The 18,143-nt window shown below is 38.0% G+C and overlaps 1 protein-coding gene across 5 annotated transcripts in view; it reads right to left on the reverse strand.

Moving 5' to 3' along the window:
* LOC113053449 (unconventional myosin-Ib-like) overlaps positions 1-18,143 on the reverse strand; it is a 68,388-nt gene that overhangs the window by 7,353 nt on the left and 42,892 nt on the right. For 3 of the 5 annotated variants that reach the window (XM_026218468.1, XM_026218469.1, XM_026218471.1), the window contains exons 8-23: positions 15,940-16,038; positions 15,214-15,317; positions 11,953-12,100; positions 10,448-10,566; positions 9,525-9,611; positions 9,065-9,130; positions 6,736-6,840; positions 5,074-5,136; positions 4,592-4,792; positions 4,081-4,307; positions 2,935-3,135; positions 1,892-1,985; positions 767-916; positions 576-644; positions 411-497; positions 96-182 (exon numbers count right to left, since the gene is read on the reverse strand). In XM_026218468.1, the coding sequence (XP_026074253.1) occupies positions 96-182; positions 411-497; positions 576-644; positions 767-916; positions 1,892-1,985; positions 2,935-3,135; positions 4,081-4,307; positions 4,592-4,792; positions 5,074-5,136; positions 6,736-6,840; positions 9,065-9,130; positions 9,525-9,611; positions 10,448-10,566; positions 11,953-12,100; positions 15,214-15,317; positions 15,940-16,038 (1,907 nt within the window). The remainder of the gene's footprint in view (positions 1-95; positions 183-410; positions 498-575; positions 645-766; positions 917-1,891; positions 1,986-2,934; positions 3,136-4,080; positions 4,308-4,591; positions 4,793-5,073; positions 5,137-6,735; positions 6,841-9,064; positions 9,131-9,524; positions 9,612-10,447; positions 10,567-11,952; positions 12,101-15,213; positions 15,318-15,939; positions 16,039-18,143) is intronic. The other 2 variants (XM_026218470.1, XM_026218472.1) reach the window with 1 other exon arrangement.

Raw genomic sequence — 18,143 nt, forward strand, 5'->3', positions numbered from 1 at the left:
TGACAAAACGGTCACACACACACAAAAGGGATGTCATTCACAGCTCTGGTGAGGCGGGATGGGAGAGGACTACGTTTGGCAGGCTCATTAAATACCTTAGTTCCAAGCCAAGCTGCCCAAATGACAGACACGGCGTGTTTATTCTGTGCCTCCTCCTTAAGACGCCGCAGTTCCCAGCGAGCCTGCGGATGTTAGCCAAGGAGGGTGACGTGGGAGCAGAGACAGGATGGCAAAGGTTAAAGTCCCAAATATGACAAGAAGAGAGTGACTGAAAAGAGTAAGTCGCATCAAAAGCAGAAGTAAAACTAGGACTAGAGAAAAGACAAAGCAAAAGCAGTGGAGAAGCTCTCATCATTCACCCACATTTCAACATTTCACCTCCTTATTCAAGGAAAAACTGTGTTCAGTACCTGAGTTCCATGCCAGTATGCTGAAATAGTTGAGACGGCCTTTTCACAGCGCTTCTTGTGTTTCAGCTCACGCAGAAGCTTCCGGGCCTGTTAAAAGGAGTAGCAGAGTAAGGAAAGTCCCTTTGTTTGCTAAAGGAAATGACATGCAGTGCACCTGAACCCTACCTTCCATCCTCGGATGAATGACTGAAACACTAAGGCAGAGGACCTGATGTTCTGGTACTTCTTTTGTTGCTACAATCAAAAACACCCAGCAATCTTGAGTTTAAAATAGTTCCACTTCTGATCTCAGAAACAATGAATCATATGAAAAACAAGTAATGCTTTTTATGGCAGGTGTAGTGAACCGTGCTCACCGCAAATCTTCGGTACCAGGCGGCCACCACCACCTGGCTCTTCTTCATCAAGAGGAAGTGAGTGCGGCACTTCCAGCCACGGTAGATCTTCTGGATGAGCGTTGCCAAATTCTCTAGGCACTGCCTCCTCTTCTCTTCCAAGGAGAAGAGCTGGAAAACAAAAGTAGAAAGGTTCCGCAGGAAGTTAGATAAAACCAGAGGGGTCAATGTTTATATGACGCCATAGACGGGCGACAAAACGGAAATAAAGAAACGTGCCTTGTCTTCTAATTAAACTATAATTTTAAAGCAGAAAAATTACATATTGCGCCTTTAAAGCAGCTTTGTTTCTTGAACCAGGAACTGTTAATGTTTGAGGCTAACAGCAAGAACTCAAAACATATAACTGAACTAGTTCCCTTCCACTGTAATCAAATTTAGGCTCAACAAATCATTCAAATAACTTCTCACAACCTAGAGTAAAGGTGTGGTCACATCATTGAAAGTTGGAAGATTTTATGCCAAAAAAAAACAAAAAACAGTAGTGGCAATAGAGTAGTTATGTATGAACGGCTGACACAGAAGACAATTTCAAATCGAGCTGATTTCTGTTGGTCAACACTGGATTTTAATGACCAACATTTCAGTGCGTAGAAGTGAATGATGACTAGACAACAGGGATGGGCAGGGGTCAAACATGTTATCAAACTCCAGTGGCTTTGAACAAACATCTGGAGATAGGAAATTATGCAGGAGGTATGGACAAGGATAAGATAAATTCTCCACAGTGCTAGATCGGTGACTGATGCCCAGGTTTCAGTAGAGGGGTTTTATAGGCTCCTCTGGAATTTCTCAGCTGGAGTCTTATTTCCCATGATGGGGGGTGAGTGAAACCATGTGTGTGACTGCCTGTTTGCATTTGTTTCTTTCATGAGGACGATTGCCGCTAATTATACAAGAGAAGCCTGAAGGAACATGACTTCCTGCTTGCAAAGTCTTACAAAACCCTTCAAAGACCATTCATAACACTTGCATTGGCCTTTTGATTGCTCATGATGTTAAATGTTTCTCACAAGGAGAGAGCCGTCTTCTGTATAACTGAATCAAGATCACATTCAATGATCTTTATTGAAGTAACTCACTCACCATTCTTGGGTTTCTGATGAAGATCTTTGAACGTCCATAGGCAAACTCCTCAGCAGGAACCTGCAGATCTGTCAGGAGAACCTCAACACCCTTCCTGATAATAAACAGGCCATTACTTGTCAGTCAGCCATGCCCTTTACAAAAAGGGTAGTTGGTAGGTCCAAAACTTTAGTTGAGACCACAAGTGAAAATTAAAAAAAAATATATATATATTTTTTTTTTGAGAAACAATTGAGCTGACAAAGGCTCAAAGGGTTTCAATGTTTTATGCAAAGCAACCTCAAGTTATATATTTTGCTAATATACTCATTCTCTGGGAATTAAACTCACAACCTTGACAATGTTAGTGCCACACCAGATCTACACAATCAAGATTGCAAAAAAAAGAAAAAAAAAAAGAATAAAGGTATTTTCAATGTAGTCTCAGACTTCTGAGGTCTGAATACACCCACATCAAAGGCACATCAATGAACAGACAGCAACAAAATAAGATGTATAGTATGATTTAGCACAGAAACATGCACCATGTGAGTGATAACAAACAGCCTCTGAGTGATCTGAATGAATGAAAACATAGTCTAGCCACTGTCTGCATAGAGATGATAATAACATTCCATTGAAAGATAACATAAGACCTGCAACTCAAAATCTCCAAAAACACTTAAGATTCTCCTAACAAACGGTTTAGTGAATTGACTTATTGTGCAAAAGTGACAGTTATGAGGGCCAATTCTGTCTTGGCATGTTTTCCATCAGATAGAAGTAAATTTGAAAAAGGTCTGCTTTTCTGTAGCCAAACGGTGTTAAAGTAAATGTCAAATCTGCATGGCATGAAGGAAGTTTTAAGACAAGAAACAGCATGTTTAAACATCTATGAATGAGTATAAAAAAGGTCATGCAGGTGGAGGTATGAGTTGCTTAATCTCAAATGTGATGACAATGTAATGACATCAGCAGAACAGTATGTTCAGAAACACAGCGTAGCCTAAAGAAGAGTTCTTTAAAAAACAACAAAAAAACTACAAGATCATTGGTGGACTAACCTGGCTGGGCCCTTCCAGTGGGGCCAGGTCTGCTTACAGAGCATCTTGTAGCGCTCCAGACAGGGCTCGTATGCCTGGCGGAAAGCATAACCAGCCCTTCGTACACGCACATTCTCCATCAGACCCAGGTAGCGCACCTGGTGACACACTAGCGAGTCTGTAAAAATGTGGGCTGCTTTCTTGTCATTGGGTTTGATGCACCTGAAGAACAAAGACATCAATCAATATTCTCATACAATAGAAATGCTAAAATTATTGGGTAAATCTAGAAACAAGTCAAGATAATTTCTCGGCGTTTGTCTTATTTTTAAAAAACTTGCATAAAATTCATGTTCACAGAGGAAAAATAAACAAATAAAATTCACCCTTTAAAAGGTGCACTAAGCAATATTTGAAAAACGCATTTGACCAGTGTTGGACCGATTCCCAAAACACACTCCCTGCCAATCAGTACCAAGGGGCGTGTCTAGTAATAATGGAGAGAAGAGAGCACTGAGTGCACATGACGGATATTAGCATAGATAACGAGATAAACAGATAAAAAAAATTAAAAAGAGGAACAAAACATAAAAAACTTGGGTTATGATCAGGCAAGAAGTAGGACCCGTATAAATATTGGAGCAGCTTTCCCGCAGTGTAGAGAACTCGAGGAGCAAAGCCTGGAATCAGATGCTGAGGTTGCTTTGTTTCTTCTTGACAGGTGAGTTACGTTGATTAATGACTACTGTAAATAATTTGTGTTGGTTTTTGCTTAAATACTCTGCAGCTGGCAGGCATAGCAGATTCTGCCATCGTTGCTGTCATGGTTGTGTACGCATGTGTGGGGCGGAGCTATCAAAATAGGGGCGAGGTCCTGTTGGGGTTTGTTTTGGTGCTTTCAAATATCAACATTGTTTGGAAAAATGTATTTAGTGCACCTTTAATTTACTCAATGTACTAAATTATTAAAACTTTAACAAACTAAAAACATCGAAACAAACTAATTAAAGTTATTTTTAACTAATTTAACTCATATTTTTCATTTTTAAATCGAGTTTGGTAATGTAAAAATATACTGCATATTTCTAAATAAACAAAAAAAAAATAATGATATATTTTAAGATTGCGGATTAATAAAAATTAAAATCTATCTATATAAAATGTTACCTGATATAGTTGGGGTTCTTGGTCAGCAGGTTCTTCATGAGCGTTCCCACTGAGGCTTTGAACTGGAATCCAGCTGTGGGGGGCCGCTTGAGGTTCACTTTAGCTGGGTTCCCCTCAGGAAAGAGAACCTTTATCAGGCCGTGTTTGGCTTTGTACATGGCCTGGGATAGATCCCTGTAGAGGAGGTCATTGTTTTTGTCCACGAATCCCTCCACCCGATACAGCACCTGTGTATACAGAATATAACGTTCAATAACTCTTCTTTAATGAACTGAGATCTTCTCTACAATTTAGCAGAAGACTTTAAAAGGTTTACCACCATGAATCATAAGTGCGACAGCCATTCGTTAACATGCCATTCATTCTTAAATGTAATTCATATACAGCACAGTATCTAAAAGTATTGTGAACATGTGATGCATGGTTTACATGGCATTGTATGTAAAGCTTAAAACACAAAAAAAGAGCTAAGTTTAAGGGATGCTGAAATGGGGGAACTCTGTGTCCTCACCTTGCCAGCGTAGTGCTGGATGCGGAAGCAGTTGTGTGGTAGGCTGTGGTCTGTGAGGAACTTGGAGTTTTTGCTCTGTCTGCTCTCAAAGTGCTGGTGTTCAGCACACACTGTGTTCAACTTGTCCAAGAAAGTCTCATCTGTCACTGTGCCTGGCCTTAAACACTCCTCATCCAACATGGCCAAAATCCCATTCTTGTTCTGAAAACAAAAATTATGGTTATCAGATCAAACACAATATATTACAAACCATGTGAAACTGGAGATTTGGGGGTTTTAAACCATGTCTCTAAGCTCTGAGTTCACCTGTATGCAGTATATTATATATTAACACAGTTTCTGTAAGTACAGTTTAATAGGGTCTATAATAAAGAGAAAATTAGGATTATTTGAGAAAAGAACACACTCTGAAATGTTTCTGACAGAACACAAGAGTCTCTTGTCTGCTGTACTTGTAAAACTACTGTCATATGCAGACTTACATTCTCGATGAGGTCACATATGATGGCGTTGTTGAAATACTCAATGTTGGTCCACTCAATACCCTGTAGACAAAGATAGAGGCAAACCACAGATTTGTTTTCTTTCCATCAGTTTTCTCTTTCTAAAGAAGGATATTCCTAGAACACACTCTTGAGACTAATCCTGTAGCTTCAACAGACACATCTGAGTGATTTAGGAAAGATGTTGACAAGCTTTACTATACTTGAACAGGTAAGCAACCGATATCCAATACCGCATAGGAGTTGCGAATATTACTTAGCTGGCTGAGTGCAATTATTTGATTTAACTGCAATCATGGATTACTATGTTTTTTTTAAAGGTATTATTTTATTTCTTTTCATAATAATAATAATAATAATAATAATAATAATAATAATAATGTTATTCTAACAGGTATACAATACCGATATCCGATATACAATAGTAGGAGTCGCGATTATTACTTAATAGGCTAAGTGCAATGTTTTGATCCTGATTATTATTATTTATTATTATTATTATATTCCTTCTTATAGTAATACTACTACTACTACTACTACTACTAATAATATTATCATTAATAACAACAAAAATAATAGTTATTCTACCTTTACACAGCTTGAAAAGAAAATCATGCTTTTTACTTTTAAGTTAAGTTAGATTTCAATGAAATTACATGCACTGAAGATAGAGGGGAAAAAAACAAATCCCAACCAAACTGCCACGCACATCAATGACCTCTATAATCATTTACAGTTCAGTAATACAGTTCAAACAATGAATACACTGCAGACGGCTGGATATACATGTTGATGTACGTCATGACCGTTTCTGTGATATTTAGGGTCTGGAGTGTAGGCCCATTTATGGCCCATTAGAGAAAGATAGAACTCACTGGATTTAAACAACAAATCAGAGCCAATCAAGGTAATGGATGTAACGAGCTGGAAATTAGTTGTGGGCTAATTGGACTGTGTGAAAACTCCTCAAACTAGAAGGTAGATGCATGTGGGAGAAGGGGTTAAAAAAAATGGGGAACTTGGAATGTGGACTTGGGCAGCATGGTCCCTAGACCCCTGCGTCCCTCCTCGGTCTCCAGAGCAGTGGTATTTTCCCATGCACTCAACTGGAGTGGAGCCAGAGAGTGGAATATCACAGTGCAGGGGTCACGGCAGCGTCAGGACACATACTAGGAGCTCTGAAAGCAAACAGACCTCCAAGCTCTTCAGGGATGTTTGTGTTTACACTGACTGGAGTGAGGGATTGTTTCCGTCTCCACAATCACAGCGTGGAAGGAGAAGGGTTGATAAAAGGAAGCAAACAATAGACAAAGGCTTTTGGAAGAGTACACTAGCTTGGCACATACTGAATACTGCACAGAACTCTGTATAACCCCAAGGCTGAAATAATAAAAATGTGCTTGACAGATGTCAAATAATTCATACAGTAAATGTACTTTTTCTTATTTTAAATTCCATTTATAGCAAGATATTTCTTCATTATGTCTAAATTAATGTGTTCTACATCAGTAAACATGACATTACGTTAACAGTCTGAAAGCACTTTTCTTGCAAGGTAACTTCATTAAAAAAACTGTTAATGGCACAGACGTTGAGAGGAGACCATTTCTGGTCGGCCGTCATGTATGGGGCGTTGCTTACCTCACGGACATACTCCTCCTGCTCCTCGCGGAGAGTAAGCTCGATGAAGATTTGCTGGAGCTTCTCATTGCAGTAGTTGATGATGAACTGTTCAAAACTGTTGTCCTGCAGGAACAGAAGGATGAATGAGAACCCACTGATCAAATGACTTCCGTGATAATTACAATGTACACTGCAAACTAAAACAACACACTGCAAACCAGCACACTAATACGATAACAGTCACTCAACATTATTTACTAAGCACCTTCCTCTAGGGACCTCTATAAGCTGGATACAAGCTAGAGATTTTGGTGACTTTGGGGAGGAATGTCACAATAAGTCTACATTAGGAAATCTTTAAATGTTTGAGGTTTCCCTCAATATGATATCATCTATAACTAAGGTGTCTCACTGAAGTTGCACAACTACAATGCTTTTATTTCAACAAGCTTCATACTGGTTTGTTGCCAATATGTGATGGGAAAATCAGAGAAAATTTAAATGCAGTTGTTTGTCACCCCTTTTCCATTCGTAATTGGGGTTTGATGGAAGTCTGAAAACGTTTGGTGTGACACCCACAACCAAAACGAAATTATTTAAAATAGTTTTGTGGGGCACCGCCTTAAAGAATTCATAGCACATTACTTGTATACCACATGTAAAATAACCCTGAACAAAGTCTGCTATTTCAAAACAGGTTTACATGAAGGGTTGACATGGTACAATATAAATCAAAGCTGCATAATCTTATCTGTATCTTTTAATAGAGGTCTTTAACCTCTGCACTCACAGTAAATGTTATCAGGGTTAAAAATGCAAGGTTAAAAAAAAAATAAATCGAACCATTTCGCTTTCTCATGCTAAACCCCAATCGGTGAACCGACTCCATCACTGAATTAAAGCAACATTAATGCTCAATGTTATGGTCATTGGCTTATGATAAACAGTTAGGATTGTACTATTTAGCCATGATACTGGGGTTCAGGAATCATTCAATCCTCTTCTTTTTTTAATCTTCAGAGAAATCCTACTGCATGTTAGTCTCTGCAACTAAAGCCACCACAATCATCAGTTCCAATGGGCTTGGATGGTGAAAAAGCCCAAAATCACTTCCAAGAGGCAGCATATGGCACGCTTTAAAGCACCAGCTCATTGTTTTACTTGGCAATGGCAGTTTTATCCTGGCAGCCTGAGGCCACACTGGCACGTCAGCCTGAAGCTGAAGGGTTTTGGGAGTAACGAGAAGTAAACCTGTTCAAAGAATAACCTCAACAACTCTTACAAAAAGCTCAGAAAAACTGCAGCTCTCTGGCTGGTTTCAGTGAACCTTAAAGAAATTCAAAAATGAAACCAGAGTCATTATGAATCACTCTTAAGTTCCAAAAACATAAAAGAACCATACAGGTAGTCTGCATTGCTCATGCACTATATTCAAAGTCTTCTGAAACCATATGATATGGGTTTGGAACAACTTGAGCGTGATGAATAATGACAGAATTGTCCTTTCTGGGTGAAATGTTTCTTTAAGGATTTCTGAGTTCATGATGACTAGTGCTAATGTGGTAATATCAAGCATACAGTTAATATTAATGCTACTAGGAAACACTGTGCTTCAGGGTTTTGCTCTAGCAGTGGCTTATGCTGCAGAGATAAAAGAGCAGAATTAAGACTCGAGGATTAAGTGCTAAAATCACAGCATGCACACTGCCATGGGATTTCCTCTGCAGGTCTACTTACTCCATCCTGTCGCCATGGCCACAACAACATAAACAACATTCAGGAGAGAGTGAAACAGTCAGACAGCTGAAGACATGCAATCCACAAATGTAAACCGACATGGATGGAAGGTGAATTAGTAGGCCCGGACAGAATCTGTGGAATTTTTAAAACTGATTCTTGCTGGGAAATTCTTCAGAATGAATTTAAACATGTCAATGAGTTTTAAAGAGATTTAATTATAGCCAAAACAGTAAAAAAAAAATAGAAAATAAAAAAAAATAGATAGAAAAAAAAGTCTAGAAAAAGTACTCTATTACAGTAAACACTTGTGTTAAAAAATATCTAACATAAAAAAAAAAATGAAAAATAAAAAAAAATAATAATAATGCCTGCAAGTGCAATTCTCTACTTAAATTTTGCATTGGTGCACATTATGAGTGCTAGTCCTGAAATGCACACATACAAACTGACACAAACACACACAAACTGAGTTGTGAATGGCTGTGTTCAGTGTGGAAGCCTGCTTTTGCACGCACTGTGATGTGTTAGATACAGATGAACAGGTGGTGATGACATGAATTTTATAAGAGGCATCATTTAAACACACTAAACACACCAAATCACTCACCTCAAAGATTTCAAAACCGTAAATATCCAGGACTCCCATAACTTTCTTGTGCGTTTTGGTTTGAGCCTGATCAAAAAAGAAGCAAGCAAGTTAAAGGTAGAACCCAACTCGCTTTAAAAACAAATAAGTGAAATAGTGCTAGCATTGGTACAAGCATGTCTTGTGTAGTTTCAGAGTATAATTTGAGCATTAGGGTGCCGTCACATTTACTGATGTCTGGCCAATTTCCACAGGCAAAACCCAGTCATATCAATAGGAATTCACAAAATCTGGTATTTTGTGTTAGAGTGAAATATTTCATCATACATATTTCACATTGGGTTCAAGCTAATCATGCAGATTTGATGCGTTGACCAGAAAGCTGCTTGAGTTCAAACTTCGCTACACAGTTGACGTTGTTAACGTGACAGCACCTTTACAGCAAACAACAAAGATTCAATGAAAATCCGTTGAGACATACCTTGATGCTTTCATTGATTCGGTTCACCAGCCAGCTGAACAGTCGGCTGTAAAGGTTTTTGGCAAGAGCATCACGAGCATAATAGGCCTGAAACGGGTGTGACAGTTTACAATCAATGTCCAGAACATCTGAATTACACATTATCTATACAAGCATAAAGATATTGTTTAATCTCTAGCTCCAATTCGCTCAGTGCCTCATGGCTGTAAAAACAAAATGACACCACTTGAGGAGACAGTTATTGAAACGCATCATGTGGCACGGATCCAAATGCACTGAGGCCTGTCTTCTATCAAGAGTTAGTGGCTAAATTCTTAACAACATGATGCTATGCCAAGATCACATCAAAAATTGCTAAGTGGACCCCTCACTTGAATGTTTTTATTGCAATAATCAAGGTTTCGGTTTCACATGCATTCCAGCAGCCTTTAGAGAGGTTTGGCCTGTAATATCTTTCTAACTCTAATTATGATTTTGCATACTCTCAATCTATATCTGCCAGACCTACAGACTGTTATAATGGAGGTTGGCTTCTCTAAATTATCAGACGAACAGTTTCACTGCAGATTACAATCAAATTCCTATAGATTTACATGGAATTCAGAACTTAGTTCAAATAAATAATAATTTTACTAGTATTAATGTATGCCTTAATTCAAACATAAGGGTTATTAAGGGTTATATATCCAATTTTAAGCTTTTTGTTCAATATATTTTAATCCACGAATCTCCAGTTATTAAAAAAAAAAATATTTATATATATTTTTTACTTTATTAATTCCCATTATTTTTCCATGTCTAGACAACATACAAGTGGCCAAAGCTCCAAAGCTTTATACCATCCTTCAAGTAAAGAGTTTGACTCTAGAACCAAATATTTAAATCGTGCTTGATGTGTGATCGGAGAGCGTGCACGTGCTGACCTGAGCCACGTTGAGCGTGGTGGACATCTTCTCCATCTTGGCCTCCACGGTCCGGTAGCTGAATGCTCTCTCCAGCACAGACTGATCGATGCCCAGCAGCTCACACATCTCCTTCAGGTCTGGGACAGGAAGTGCAAAACAAACCCAGGCAGATCAGATTCAAGAATTATTTATGGCTAGACTAGACTGTGTGTTATGTAATCAAATTTGCCAATTCCCAAAGACAAATATAAACCCATCGACTCTAATATAAATCATATTTAGTGTCTTTAAATTTACAGACAGCATTCATTCTAATCAAAGGCCTGTCTCCTAGAACCTATAAATGTTAAGCCCCTTTCAAGGAGTTAAGCTGAAGAGTATTGTAAAAGTGCTTCTCTCCAGGGGTTTTGAGAGGATCTGGACATCAGGTATACATTCCCCTCATCCTACACCAGCTTAATCTGACTCATTCCAGCCCATATCGATCAGGTCAAAAGGGCAGAGGAAAGCACATTATTGCTGATGGGTTTAAAGACAGCAGACAAACCAGATGCTGTAGTATATATAAATGGATGTGTTGACATGGACCTTGATGCTTAGTGTGTGCTTACCTCTATCAAGGCTATATTAGAAACTAATAGAACGACCAGTGAGAAACAACGCTCACTTGCAGTGAATACATTTAGGTAGTAGACACAACATGTTGACTAACATATATTTTTATTTATTTATTTTTATATGTTAAAATTTTAGGTAAACATTTTTGGTTTCCCAAGTAAATTATTTATCTTTTTTTTTTTCTAAAGTATTTAATGCACATTTAAAAATGCATAGATGTCACCGATTTAGATTAAACATTTTTTTTTTTTTTAAGAAACTGGTTCCAAAGTCATTTTGCACACATACTTAATAGAACCGTAAGTATAAGTGAATATTTTAGACCTGAAAAACTTTTAGCATTATTTTGAATGACCTTTTTGCTTTTATTTGTTCATCATGTGGTAAACCGAATGGTTAATAATTACAGGAGAATTGGAAAATAGTTTAAATACTAGCACGTAACAGGACACTTTTGTCACTGTGCAAGATATTAAATCCTTTACTTGTTAGGCAAGGATGCATTTATCGTTCGATTTTTTTTATTTTTTATCATTAGCTTATGCATGCATGGTACAGGACACAATAGTTACTTGGGTAAGTACCAGTATTGTGTTGTTGATTGACGATCAACTGCAAGCTAATACACTGAATAACTCTTGACATATCAATAGATGGCAGTAGTGACCAAACTGGAGAGCAGATGAAGGCACTGTTTCATACAAGACCACAGTACATGCTGCTTTAAAATTACTATTCATTAGATTTTCCATGCTAGCAGATGTTTATACCATTACATCTTCTACTGATTGTGACGTCTAATCATTCACACTTGAAAGTTTCTTGGAAAGTGAACTTTCTTTTACAAACTGGCTTTTTCAGCGTTTTTGGATTGTCAGTGCTTTCTGAAAGAGCCTAGCACTCACCGTTCTTGTCCTTGACTCGACTCTCATCGTAGCCGTTGCAACGAGACTCTGGTTTAAACTCGATATTTCCCAGTTTGAGAACAGCAGCCACCAGCTCCAATATTGACTGAACCTCATCCTCCATGAAGCCCACAATTTGCATGGCATTCTGGGAAAGCAGCAGAAAAAAACCTATTTAGTCAATAGTGGTCTGCTGATAGACATTTAACATGGCAGTACATATGGAGGCTTATGTAAAGTGATTGACTGGCCAGTAACCACACCAGTAAAGGACAGCCTGAAGGGCTTGAACAGAAGTTTCCATCACACCACGTGTCAAAGACAAAAGATTAAGCATTGCAGCTGGTCCGAAGAAACATTTGTATGTGCCACCTTTGAGAATCAAGGAAACAAATAAGAAATAAAATAACATTTTAATAAAAATTCTCAGTGTGTGTGTGGACGTGTTATTTATTTTTCTATAATCTCTATAAAGAAATCTCCTTCTCAGTGGTCACTGAGGATAATGACACAATTCAATCAGACATGTGGGAAGTGTTCTTAACTCAAAACACAGCTTTTATTTCTTTATTTATACAGCTTTATTTTGGGAATAAACTATTACCTGAGATTCACCTTATTCACACATGAGGAAGACTTCATTAAGCCATTCACATTTTGACTTGACAAACTTTTCTTTCCTAGTTGTTTTTGTTGTAATAATAAATGAATAAAACTGAGAACTATGGATATTGAATTAATTGTCTATTCAGAAGATACAATAAATCCTACTTTAGGCTTTTTGTTCAATATCTTTTGATCAATGAGACTTGATTTTTCATGTCGCCTGCTGTTCTACAATAGCTTGTGTTAATATTTGTTCTTGTAAAGCCATAAATTACATTTGAAATGTCATGGAATCACTGATAGATAATAAATGTGCAAGCAGTTCCTTGTCAAAGTCACTGGTCTAAAGGCCAGAGATAACAGAGAGTGAGCTGTAAAGGGCTCAAATGTGATTTCAGATGAATAACCAATTACTTGCTTTATCTCTTAATAAATCATAACACAATTTTATCATTCCAGAGTGGAAAAACTCTTTAATAGCTTCTTCATGTTAACAAGACAAACATGTCATGTCTCCAAGAATGAGGAGACATTCTGCTGAGTTTTGTCTATTATTTACAGTCTAGCATAAATAACAACCATCCTCCGTCGTGGAACTGTTTACTGTCCCCAACACACAGAACCTTATTTATGCTTAACCTCAAACTACAACTGTCTACACTGGAGAAAAAAAAAAGGCATGTTTCTCATTAATTTGATTTGACTCCCCAGGCAAGGGGTTGAAAGTCAAGGCCTGAGTTAGGGTGTTCTGATGCCAGCATGAAGCTTGGGTCAGGCCTTTTGTTCATCAGAACTGCACTGTATTTTCTGATACGCTACTGAATTCTGATCAGTTTAATGTGGACAGATATTCTGGTCATTCAGGTCTCCGCATTAAGGATGACCCAGTGCCCTGGGCTCACCAAAAAGGTTTGGGACAGTAGATGGAAAAGTCACTTGTCTTAATGGGCCAGGGAATAAACAAAAGCAGCAACACGGTCAAAATTATAATATTCAGGGACATTGCTTTCGGTGTTATGTCAGTGTAAAATATATATATATATAGATCCCCCTCACAATCCCATACAACAGCACAAGTAATGGTAATAATATTTTACAATATAGCTTATAAATATATATAAATAAATATATATAAATAATTGTAAAATATTATTACCATAACTTGTACACACACATTCATGTTTATGATTATCACCATTTAATTTTAAGCACTTTCGTCTTCAATACATTCCAGATGCTTCTAAGGGCTGAAATGTGATTCAGATCAAAAGGAATGACAAACCAACAACTTCCTTTCTCTCTCAATAAATGGTGACACAATTTTATTCTTCCAAAGTGGAAAAATTCTTCAAAGAAAGAATGAACGCTCTGCTGAGTTTTGTATATTATTTACAGCATAAACAACAACCATCCTCCCTCGTAGAAGTGTTTACTGTCCCCTACACACAGAGCCTTATTTATGCACACACACACTTATGTTTATGATTATCACCATTTAATTTTGAACAGTTTCGTCTTAAATACATTCCAGATGCTTCTAAGGGCTGAACTGCGATGCGTATGTGTGTGATGCGTATTATCGTACATACATATATCTATACCGGACTCCGCCCCTGACCTGGACCCTTCCTTCCGGAACACTAGCCCACCTTCACGAACCCCGCAGCACAACGAGGACACCAGATCCCCTGTTTATTCTGAACAACCTTTCCCTTTGGACACTTTGTTTTCAGTTTTTGTTATTTTCTGTTAATAAAAGCCCATTGTATCTGTCGTTGGCTCCTTTTGCCACTATATATATATATATATATATATATATATATATATATATATATATATATATATATATATATATATATATATATATATATATATATAGAGAGAGAGAGAGAGAGAGAGAGAGAGAGAGAGAGAGAGAGAGAGAGAGAGAGACACACACATACATATTTATGTTTTTGATTATCACCATTTAATAGAGCAGTTTTGTCTTCAACACATTCCAGATGATTCTCAACAGCAGAGAGGATAATATACAAGCTACTGTATGTATCAGGGTCCTGATCTCCTTGTTTATTTTACAACAATGTCCAACTAACTTTAACCATAACTTATTCCTTTACATAATTTACAGCTATTAATGTATAGATATAATTTTTATTTGTCTCAAGGTCAGTGAATAAGTCAGGCAGGTGCCCAAAGGAAGCAAAACTACTGGCTCAACCGGGCCAGCAGAAAATAATCCTCATTATTAAACCCTGCAATGACAGTCCATCCTCTGCATGACCCATTTTCACAACAATGAGTGTGCATGAGAGAAACAGAAGCACCGGTTGTATTTATATAAGTCAGCTGTGAGCTGGTGGAACTCCCCCTTAAATGAACTTCCCTTTCTTCAAGTAGAGGCTTGAACAAATCTCAAATTACATAATGACGTTAGGCAGAGTCTTGCTCAGATCAAACTCCACCTTAGCGGGGTAAAGGATGATCTTGTTCAGTTAAGCCTTGGAGATAAGGTGCTTTGCTAACTTCTCATCATAGAGGGTGGCATAGATCTGAGCTAATCCCAAGACAGTCTGAACCAATGACTCACATGTTTTAATGTGTCAGGAACCAGCTACTGTCTCTACAGCATAGTAGGCCTGAAAGAAAACTTACTCTGACTGTTCTGAAACTGCCAGCATCGTCCAATCCATTGACTGTTGCTGAATCCAGGCTCAGGTAGTTGTATTTACTGAAGTCTCTGTCCAGCTTCAGCTTTTCTGAAAGAAAAATACAATTACATTGTTAAAATCAATTCACTTGACAACAATCTTTGATGGTCACTCTTTGCACTTTCTATCTCAGGCATGTCCCATCCTGTTCCTGGAGGGACAACATCCTGCAGAATTTCCAACACATTTGTCTGGACGTTTCTAGTGAGCCTGAAGACCTTGATTAGCTGGTTCAGGTGTGTTTCATTAGGTTTAGATCTGAACTCTGCAGGACAATGGCTCTCCAGGAGCAGTACAGGACACCCCCTCTTTATACTGTATTTGCCTAGATGTATCAGCTGTTCCACATGACCCAGTTTCCATCAGATTATTTTACATCTATGTGAAATTTTGGCTCAGCTTACCCCTTTGATGCCTGAAACCAAAGCCATTTATCACATTGTGTTCTCTTTCATTAGAAATGTCAAACAATGACCAGAGTCCAACAGAATGCAAATAAACCACGAATAAACCATAAATTCCATTCCCAGAGTCTTTAACTCAGGTAACTTTGGATGAACTTTGAGTGCGATCCAGTTATCTTTTCCTCATTATGCTCTGAAAGCCCCTGAATGAAATATGCATCCCGAATACACATGCAATCATTACAAATCTGTAGGTGGTCTCTTACTGAGCGTGTCATCTGATGCTCCAGAAAGCAGCTGGTAGAAGATGTGGAAATTTCTCTCACCCCTGGGCTGCTTTACCACACGAGATTTCTCCAAGAGATCTGCAGAAGGGAAGCATCACAGCACAAAGCATTTAATGAGCATACACAGCTGATTTAGCTCAAAAAGAGAGGGTTTTCTGAAAAAACCTAAAAACTGAGAAAGTTTTAGCGATAATGTTTAAACCTAAAAGACAGACCTAACATGAGGAACAAGGCTGGCAATCAATAATATTTACTGTACTTCTGAAAAAGTCACAAGTCAATTGCCGCTTTTCCACTACGTGGTACGACTCTGCACGCTTTGCCTTTCCACTGCAGTTTAGTAACACTTCAAAGTGTGTGGGATTGTAGATTGATCGTTACTCTTGCTCCGGTACCTCATCTACGGACCACTATACAGCCATTTCATTTTTCAAGTTGCATGTGACAGTCATTTAAAAAAGTTGTGCAAACAAATGATACTGCGATGGCTGTTAATGGCTATTTAAATCAAGCTTCTTTGGTGACTCTTGTCACAAATCCAGTGATGCTGGTAGTGACGATTCTTTATGACCAATCAGTGATCTACAGTGCTTACACGTCACATTTTAGTATCAGTACGGTACCACCTCAACCGTACAAAAAAAAAAAAAAAGTACCAGGTTCTAGGTACTGTAGTGTACACTATGGAAAAGCCACCAAAAATAAGCTGTAACGAGTCGTACCATGCAGTGGAAAAGCCCCTAATGTCTTTTCAACTGCATATATACGTACATAAATGTTAATTTCAGCAATCCTAGTGAAGAATTACACACAGATGAAACTGGCTAAAGACAATTCTCTCCTACTATGTACTAAGCAGAACAGCCATTTCAGAGAAAAACAAAGTTGTTTTCCCGTTTACATTAGAATGAATATTTAGATATCCATAGTGAAGTTTTCATTGCTCATTGTATTCAGATTGAGACAGGAAGTCTCAAAGGAGATATTCATCTATCACACCGCCCACGCTTCATCCAGATGTGTGCCCATTAGAAAACAGCAGCATCAGCTCAAAGCCTTGATTACCTAATCATTAACAACATTTATTAGCTTGATAAGAGATAAGACATGGAGAATTGTTAGTATGAGCAACTACAAAAAATATGAACAATAAATTCTACTGATAATTCTGATAATGCTTGACAAAGAACCATTAAAACCTTCTTTGACTGTTCCAACTCATTGCCAGTTGCACTGGGACATGAATACATGATTTTGTGGTGATATGAAGCATGCATCGTGAATATTGTGATGACCTTAATATGCCATTTATTAGGCCGATATCGTTTTACTATTTTTTTTACAACAATGTAAAAGTTATTACCGTCACTTTAGATCAACTTAATGCATCTTTTCTGAATAAAATATATTAATTGCTTTTGCAATAATAATAAAACCATAAACATTTGAATGGTAGTGCGTGTACGGTAGTAAATTTAGCATTTTTTTTTACTGTGTATTATTATTTATTACTAGTATACTGGCTCATTTAAATGAAAACGATTCAGTGGTCAACCTCTTGAATTATTCAACCATTTTAGAATAAATATATGAATTATTATGTATCAAAAGTCTAATGCTATGAGTTATTTACTGCAGGAAACTACTTGTCAATGTTTCTTCAAGTATTTGGTTAATAGTAAAAGCAAGATGGCAATAAGCAGTTTTCACTTAAGCCCCTTTCACACTGCACGTCGGACCCGCAATATTCCCGTAACATTGCCTGGTCGCCTTCTGTGTGAAAGCAACCACGTCCCGGAATTGATTACCGAATCGAACCCGGGTCGGGGACCTAGTAACATTGAGGTAATCGATCCGGAACGAGCGCAGTGTGAACAAAAGCCAGATCTAATTCCGTATCGAAGTCATGACGCGCGTTATTGCGCGACTCTTTTACCGGCTGTTTTGAAGGAAGATCAACATTCACGATGAAAACATATGTGCAAACTGTAATGAAGCAGAGATCAGTTAGTTCCTCACTTTCCGCGCTGACGCCGAGATCGTTTGCTTGCTTCAGTTAAAGTATAACGTGCCAAACGTTGTCGACTCGTACATTACACGTCACGCGCTGATGTCACGTGTCGTTACGGGATCTTCAAGGGTTGTGTGTGAAAGCACGCACATATACCGGGTCATCACTGGCA

This window comes from Carassius auratus, chromosome 34 (genome assembly GCF_003368295.1).
Source record: "Carassius auratus strain Wakin chromosome 34, ASM336829v1, whole genome shotgun sequence".
NCBI classification, from domain to species: domain Eukaryota; kingdom Metazoa; phylum Chordata; class Actinopteri; order Cypriniformes; family Cyprinidae; genus Carassius; species Carassius auratus.